The sequence below is a fragment of the Phyllostomus discolor genome, chromosome 2, assembly GCF_004126475.2.
Source record: "Phyllostomus discolor isolate MPI-MPIP mPhyDis1 chromosome 2, mPhyDis1.pri.v3, whole genome shotgun sequence".
Taxonomy (NCBI): Eukaryota; Metazoa; Chordata; class Mammalia; order Chiroptera; family Phyllostomidae; genus Phyllostomus; species Phyllostomus discolor.
The window spans coordinates 33,640,285-33,648,849 of NC_040904.2; the positions used below are offsets into that span (position 1 = coordinate 33,640,285).

Below are 8,565 nucleotides of genomic sequence, written 5' to 3' on the forward strand. Positions count from 1 at the left end.
CTAACTTGGAACTCGGAGCTGTGTGACCCTTGGCAGACTGTTAGCACTCTTAAGCCCTTGGTTTTCTGATGTGGAAAAGGAAGACAACAGCTACCTTGAAGAATGGCTGCAGAGCTAAAGTGAGATGTAAGATTCTAAAACAGAAGGCCCTCACTGAGTAGTGGCCACTGTCACCATTCCTCCTACTTTGGCCCGCTAATTCCCACTCTGCCTTAAAGACAGCTTGTGGTCAGCCACCTCTTCCAGGAGGCTTCCCTGGGTGCTCTTTCCCACTCATTATGGTAGAAGTGCTTCCCAAGCATCTTGTGGTCTATCGTGGCCTATCAGGGCACTAACCACAAACTCAAGTTGTTTGTCCTTATGTTTGCTTCCCCCGTTAGAACTGTGGACTACTTGGGTGCAAGAGACCACATCTAAGTCATTGGTAAGTTTTTAGGGCAGAGCCTGGCAGAACAGAAATCAATGACCATACCTTTGTAACATCTGGAATCTGTGTAATTTATACCCTCTGGACTCAGAGGGACAAGGAAAGAGCAGTTGTATGTTAATAGTTCCCCCCATCCCCCTTTGGAGAAAACATATTCAGTAGATCATGATCAAGATCTCCGGTCCCTACTCCAGTTCTTTGAATCAGACTTAGGGCAGGAAAACGTTTTAGAGAATGCCTCCTTGTGGGGAGGGGCAAGCTTGTCTTAAAAACATTCAACATTGTAAATTTATATTCAGAAAACTGAAATCTTAATTTGTTGTTTTAGAATGGAAAGCCTCCCAGGCCTTGGCTGGTGGGGGATATATGTGCATCACTCATATCATGGAGATGAAAGTCAGGGCGGGGACAGGAAAACATAAGGCATCTGTGTTTATCGAAAGGAGGAAAAGGAGTTACTCGAGTCTGACCAACACCAATCTATTTCCACTCTTCTTTACATACAGATGAGGAAAGCAAGGCCCAGAAAGGGGAGGAGGTGCGTCCAACGTCACATAGCTAGTAGGTAGCAGTGGCAGGACTCAGGATGCCCACTGGGCTCCTCCACTGCATCGTGGCCTCACCACGGCCTTGTGTGGTGAGGAAGTGGCACAGCCCTAGGGTGGAGGAGCACGGGATGCAGACTGAGAGGTGATGGTATCGTGTGATCCTGGGGAAGCAATTTGTTTGAGAGTCGGTTTCTGCTTGTGCAAAACGGGGAAGATAATATTCTGCCACATTGATCAAGAGAAGAGAAAGCCCTTATAAACAGTAACATTATTTAAAAGTGGCCCTTCTGAATTTTAAGTCATCCAGCTTGTAAAGAGCAGCACACTAAAATTATAAATGTAGATTCTCCAACTGCTTCAGCATAACCACAAACAAGGGTTTCCAGATAAGCAGTTAATCAAAACTTTCTCAGTATTTTAGAATCAGAGTTCATGATATATAAGTGGGTATATACATGGGAAAATGTCGCAGCCACCGACCAGGAATGACCATGCAATGCTGTAGATGGCTCGTCGAAGCACGAGAAAAACATACAGAGGTGGAGAAATAGGGACGAAACAGCCACTCTCTCTAGTCGGGAGCGCCTCGGCCACCTTCCCTAGGGGAGAGTGCCCCTAAGGGAGAGCACCTCTCTGTTCTCCCTCCCAAGCAGGCTTTTATTGACCTTTTATTGGGTTCGTTTGCATAAGAATTCAGGTAAAGCTCATTACTCATTGCTAGGAAGTAAGGATCAAACAATAGGTAACAAGGAAGTCTGAGGGCCTATTTTGAGTCAGGGTCAAAGAGCTATAAACCTTTGAGGAACAAACCTAACTTCTTCCTTGGACCCTTATCATTCAACTGAGAGCATTCTAAACAGTTTTCACAGGATTTTACATATTCTTTCTTAGGCCTGATCACCCAGGGAACCTGCCCTTTCCAGCACAGAGCTGTACCACCCTCTGTCATTGTTTCAGGCTTAGGTGGAGCAAGGGAAGTAAGGCAGCCAAGAGATTAAGAGATTTTCTCCCAGACAATGAGGACTCAGACTATGTCAAAGCCGAGGGGCAAGGGCCCATCACCCCTTTTTGCTGTAGCCCCCAAAGTCCTTCCTTGGGGACCTCCCATGTGATCTTGCCTGCCTTAGGTCATTCCCCCCTTGGGGAATCTTACCCATCATTGGCTAACCCATCAAGCATTGGGGGCCAGGCAGGGTGAAGTAAAAAGAGAAGCAGTGCGCCTGCCAGGGAGATAAGCTTTTGTCTCCTTGCTGGCTTACGGTTCCAAGGTCATTCCCTCAGCCTTAGCCTTGGTGGGGGTTACAGCTTCTGAAACCAGGCAGGGCAGTTCCCAATAGGAAAAAGAAAGGTAAAATTAGACCTACTTCTTAAATTGTGAACCACAGTAAATTCCAAATAGAACAGAGACCTAAATTGAAAAACTGAAATCATATAAGTACTAGAAGAAAACATGAATTCTTCAGTAACATGGAAATGAGGAAAACTTATTCTAATGGCTCAAAATCCTGAAGCAATAAGAAAATGTAAATGTAATACTTTTAAATTGCATAAAAGTAAAAAAAAAGTCTGCTAGAGCAAAACAAAAAAACACCATAAATATGGAGAAAATACAAATGACAAACTGAAAAGAAAATCTGCATCTTAATCATAAACAAGGGTTTAACAGCTTTACTACAGAAGCTTTAAAAGATGAATAAAAACAGGAAGCCTATATACATCCTAGAGATATGAACAGGTAACCCACCAAAAAAGAAATACAGATGGCTCTTAAGTGACACTCAGCCTCACTCACAACAGAAATTCAAATTAAAATTTATCCTGAAAACCATGTCTCACCTATCAGACCAAAACACTCCAAATGGACAATATAATGTTGGCGAGTCTGTGGGAAAACGGGCATTTTCAGTTGCTGCTGGTGAAAAGGCTGGTGGGAAGGTAAATTGGTATTCCCGGTTTACAGAGGGAAATGGCCAGGTACATTTACATTGCACATTCCTACCCTGGCCGGTGTGGCTCAGTTGATTGGGGTGTTGTCCCATAAAACCACAAGGTTGAGGGTTTGGTCCCAGATTGTCGTCTTTCTCCCTCTTCCCCTCTCGATGAGCATGTCCTTCGGTGAAGATTTAAAAACAAATTATTACACATTCCTTTCTCTTCTGATCTAGAAGTCTCACTTCTAGGAATTCACTCCAAAAACTGAGTGGCAGATAGAAGATATGTGCCCAAGGCTTTTAATTCAGCACTATTTATAGCAGTTTGGAAACAACTCAAATGCCCATCGGTTGAATAAACGATGAACCGGTTGAATAAACTATGGTATATGCACACAGCAGTGAGCCATTGACTGCAGGATATGAAGTGAAAAACAGTAATGTGGAGAAGTGAGCACAGTAAGCTAGCACTTAACTAATGGTGTATATAAAGGCACAGCTAAGCCATAATTTTCTTTTTAAATGGCTGAGGGGGGTGGAAGGAAGCAGAATGGAGGGGACTAATAGAGGAACTAGACTCTTCAAACGTATTTTTTAATAAATGGATTTACCTGTCTCAACTAACCTGCTAAATCCTTAAAGGCATGGTATCTTATTCGGCACAATATACCCAGGCACTATTACACAGTAAGAGATGTTAATTTTGAAGAATTTTAAACATGTGAACAGCACAACCAGATGTTTCTGAAAGACCCTAGAGAATGAAGGAAACAGTTGGTGTTTGCAATACGTGATCCTTACTCCACATGCTCCACAGGCTATTTACCCACACCCACTGTTACTACCGCCTACATACATAAGGCTAGCAGATGTCACCTAAATCCTTCCTCTTACCTGCCAACCAAAGTATTCAACTTCACGCCCGACGTCTTCTGGACCTCAAACCTAGCACGGCCTAAACCGAACCTTTCCCTTATTGCTGCCTTCTTCCATTGTGACTGAACTCAGCAAATGCCACCATCTAGCAAGTGTACCACCCTCAACAATTCTCCCTTACCACTGTCATCAAGCCCCATAGATTTTATCCTATAAAAGAAACTTTATAATCTATCCACCTTTCCAAAACTCTAATCTGCCATCCTCCACAGGACACTACCATTGACATCCTCTCTCCTTGCATCCAATATAAGATGAACTATTCCAAGAACAGAACAGATATAATTTCAAAAGTTATTACAATCATCTGGGAAAGAACCAAGGAGATGCCACACTAGGGCAGTGATTACATTCATGCTGAGGAGCTCATAAAATCAAGAAAATTAAAACTTATTTCAAACACTTCCAAAACCGATTATGTAAATCTGCAGACTAGAATAGCCAGTAGAACAAATTCTACTGTATCAGGGCCCATGGTCCATCTATGTACCTTAAGTATCGACACTACCACTTTTGGGTTAAAAGTAGAGAAAGATGCCACATTACTTGGGACCCCTGGGAAACCAAGAAATCTATTAAGCACCTTCCTATTTTTCTCTCCTGCAATCTGGACTTTGCCAAACCATTCTGCTTAAAAGAATTCTCAAGGGCCTCTTAATTTAAAGGGAAAGGTCCATCCACTGAGAAGTTCTAAATAATTAATGGATAACCTACATTTTCAGAATGATTGTGGTGGCGGGGGTGCAGAAAGGAGTTAAGGAGACAAAATGCAGCAGGCTGAGTCAATTAGAATTTTTCAGACAAGAAACAGATTTAATGGCTAAGACTCTAAGAGTTAAGATCTGGTTTTCTATTTCTAATGCCTAGAAGGCTTCTGGCTGGCAATTAAGTATTGGTTTAGGGCAATACGGTTTCATCCAGACTTTATGCTAATTAGAAAGTCAACATCCTCTGAAGCAGCAGGCAGGAACGAGTCAGTACTGAGCACGTACGTAACAAGAACTGCTCCAGGCACTCAGGATTGCATTTACACAATGTACACTCAAGTTACTCCCTAACTGTACTTCACTATTTCCCACATGACACTACATATTTTAACCTGAGGACATTTGCAAAAGCAGTAAAAATTTCAAAAATCCTGAGAAATTCCACTAGCTATAAGCTATGTAAATACCACTAACAGAAACTATCAGAGGACAGCCGGTATGATATAAATAACACACACTTAAATAAGAGACAAAAGCTTAACATACAGAGTGCTGTGTTTTTTATTCACAGTAAACTATAAGTCCAGTGCTAGATATTTCTCTGGAATACTTCATTTGTTTTGCTGCTAAGCAGAGCCCTCTAACAGGTGGCCCCACCTAGTCCTCAGACTCAGATCCATCCTCATCTTGACTAATCTGGAAGTATCGAAGTTCGTAAGTCTCCTTGTCAGATGCAACCACACGAAGCCAATCGCGAAGACTGTTCTTCTTAAGGTATTTCTTGGTAAGATATTTCAAATATCTTTAAAACAAAAACATGAATTTCATTAAGAAATAATACCTACTATGTAGAGACCCATTACATGTAAGATACATTCTGTAATATTCATCTTCTGGATTCCCAATTCCCTCCAAAATATGCTGAGTTAACTACTGTGCAACATTGCTAGGGATACAAATAAGGTAGCCCCTCAACCCCAGTTAGAATCAGTTTATATTCTACAAAACCCTTCTCTCATCTCATTAAACCTAATATTCTTATGTTAGAAGACAGCATGCAGGAGAGCAGTATAGTAGCTTTCTTTGGTCTTACTGCCACAATAGGATTTTTAAACTAAATATACAATTTCATTCTTCAAATGTATCATGTACTTAACTCCAGCACCATCAACCTTCCAAACCTCAGTCCCATGTTGGATCAATGAGGGGCAACCTGTCAACAAGTTCCACTTACAAGTTTAAGATCATCCACAACCTTGCAACTAACACATGGCTGCCCTTATTAAAAGCTGTCAGTATAATTTCATCACACCAGCCACTCCCTTCCATTTACACTTTACAAGCATTCCTAACTACCAAATTGTCTCCAGCCTCCCTGCCCTTTGCTAATGCTGTTCCCTCTACATTCCACTGGCAACACTGTTTTCAGGTTTTCTCCTAATTCTTGGGCCCTTCCTATCTCATTTTATAATATTTATCTGCATGTCCATAAGACCCTCGAGGACAGACACTTTCTTTCATCTCCAAATCCCCAGTGGTTAGTTTATATACAAGCTGGATTACAGGGCCTATAATTCACTGGACTAGTGGCCTGGATGTAACTTGTCTGCCTCTATTTTCACACTAACTTACACTTACTGACCATCAGACTAAATTAACTGGAACTGTTAACCAGATAGATTTTCCATTCATATGGGCCTCATTAAAGTTCAAAGCACTCTTGATGTATCTCACAGACATCAACATATCTATTCTCACATATGAATAGAGTATTAGGATTACATATTCTATAAATATTCCAGCTACCAAAATTTCAGTAAAATATTATGAGAAACAAATACTAACCTTTTAGAGAACTGTTTCTCCGAAATAACTGTGATTTTATTCTTGAAGCGTTCAATGTGAACCACATTCCCAAGATTTCCAGTTTTTCCATTGACTTTAACCTTTTCCCGCAGAAACTGTTCCTGTTTTAAAACAGAAAAAATGTGGAACTAGGGAAGGAAACCCTAGATATTCACTAGGGAAGGTACCCTAGGAATAGAGTTTAGGTTAAAATCAAGTATTACATACTTAATCCTTATTAAGAACTCTACAAATCTACAAAGATAAAAATAAACTAAGTAGCGTGATGCTTACAAAATTTGCAGAATCAAAAATTCCATCTTCTACTGGGTGAGTAAGGTCCAAACCAAACTTCCAGATTGTCTTCTTAGGCTTCTTGACTTTCTGCTACAGAAAGTTATTATAATTATGACTTTCTAAAAAAAATCCATTCATTTTATATACAAATTTCAAAAATCAATGCAATGACGTATACTACCATGAGATTGTTATATGAAATAGTATAATACTCTAAAAAATTTACCATCAGACACTCAACTTCATGTAAACCAAGTTTTTCGTAAAATCCAACAGACTTTCCATTTGTCATCTGACTGTCTCACAAATACAAAACTCAAAGCACAAAGTATATGGTGAGCTTCCTCCATCAAAAGATTCTTTAAAAAATCATTTTTTACAACTGGAAAAGATTAAGGGGATCAATCCACCTACTGCCAAGTTAAAACCAGAAACACCCACTCAGATGTTTGAGCCTTTAATCACACTCCCTTTGTTATGTTATCGAGAAAGTTTTATGACCTTTATGATTTTCCTCGTCCAGTTTTAAATTACCAGGTGCTTTTTTCTATAGGACAGGTGCTGCTTTACTACTGCTATCCCAATGCAGCCGGGAACAGCATGCCACATAGTGCAAGCTCCATTACAACCACTTAAATCCAGAGAATTCAATCCTTACGCTGTTATAGGTGAGAAAAGGGGAGGGGGACCTTTAGTCTGGTAAAGATTTTTTTTTTTAGTTTAAAAGCTATAGGTAAACTTAAGTTTTCCAGACCCAGAACTTTTAGATCAATTACCATGTAGTAAAGCTGCACAAATGAAATGGCGCTGTGGCTAACTATACACACACGTTCAGACAATATAGTCAGACAGACATATCAGTACTTATCAAAGGCTGCCACCTCCAAATTAGATCCACCCAGACGGATACCAAACACTAAGGCCAGTTTGCTTTCGTAGGTAGTTGAGGAACTTGTGTCAAAAAATATTACCCAAAACTTGATAGTGGTAAAAAAAGATTACGAGGAGCAGGGCTTGACTGTGTCATTTATAGCTGTTGGGGCATTATTTAATTTAGAAGATGCTGTCCGGTGGAAGAGATAACCCAGGGGGCCTAAGCCCCCTTTGGACATCACCCAGTTTTATATATAACTCAGAAATATTACCCTCCCTAACGTTTTTAAAAAATTTTCCGACACACCCCCAATTTTTCAAATGCTCTCTGGACCCATTTTAACGTCTTACTGGTCCCCTTATTAATCAGTAACATAAGTAAAATCTTTGAAGTACATTCCTTTTACATTTGGCTAAGATTCGTAACTTGCGCCTTTCAAATAAGTCCTTCCTGAGATAATAAACAAACTTCTTCCCCAACTTAGTTCTATAATTCTCTCTAGCAACAGGGAGTATGGGGGCGCCGCGTGCCTCGGAGCTCCGGCCGCGCGATACCAATGTTTCCTTCCTGGTGCAAGTAAATACGAGCAGCACCGGCATCACCCAGGGCGAGAGAGGGAAGAAATGGCACAAATGCTGTCTGGGCCACCAGGCCCGTTCACTGTCGTACCTCCTTCCATGCGCTCGCACGGCCACCCATCCTAAGCCAAGGCCGGGCCCAGCCCGAACACCACAGGGCCGCGTGGGAAAACCACCTTGAGGTTTAACGTGCTGGCTGCTTTCCTGACTCAGTCTCCATTTCTACCCTCCCTTTATCTCTAACGAGACAACCTCGACCCTCCAGACGCACACCGCGTATCTGGGGGTAAGACTAGCTCAGCTAGACCACGCTCACTCACCGGCGCCATCTTGCACGTCGTCCGAGAGATCAGAGGGAAGGCGGCGGCCGCCGGCACGTATTTATAGTTAAGCGTGCCGAGTCACGCGCCAGGAACGTAGGC

At 41.5% G+C, this 8,565-nt stretch overlaps 1 protein-coding gene across 3 annotated transcripts; it reads right to left on the reverse strand.

Annotated features, from left to right (window-relative positions):
• Positions 1–5,086: 5,086 nt before the first annotated feature.
• On the reverse strand, positions 5,087–8,565 carry RPL22L1 (ribosomal protein L22 like 1). 3 transcript variants are annotated; one of them, XM_028504619.2, is made up of 4 exons: positions 8,464–8,565; positions 6,689–6,778; positions 6,395–6,516; positions 5,087–5,351 (listed from the first exon to the last, which is right to left on the reverse strand). In XM_028504619.2, the coding sequence occupies exons 1-4, from the start codon at positions 8,470–8,472 to the stop codon at positions 5,207–5,209; spliced, it is 366 nt and encodes a 121-aa protein (XP_028360420.1). In that variant the 5' UTR covers positions 8,473–8,565; the 3' UTR covers positions 5,087–5,206. The 3 variants fall into 3 exon arrangements, with proteins under 3 accessions (XP_028360420.1, XP_028360419.1, XP_035873579.1); XM_028504618.2 differs by having other exon boundaries at positions 6,689–6,781; positions 8,464–8,504; XM_036017686.1 differs by lacking the exon at positions 8,464–8,565 and adding an exon at positions 7,226–7,315 and having other exon boundaries at positions 6,689–6,781.

Coding starts and splice junctions, on each gene's coding strand:
- RPL22L1 (XM_036017686.1), bottom strand. CDS start 7,300: ATGTGGCATGCTGTTCCCGGCTGCATTGGGATAGCAGTAGTAAAGCAG. Junction 6,782..7,225: donor CCTATAGAAAAAAGCACCTG/GTAATTTAAAAC, acceptor AACTTTCTGTAG/CAGAAAGTCAAGAAGCCTAA. Junction 5,352..6,394: donor GAGAAACAGTTCTCTAAAAG/GTTAGTATTTGT, acceptor TTTGTTTTAAAG/ATATTTGAAATATCTTACCA.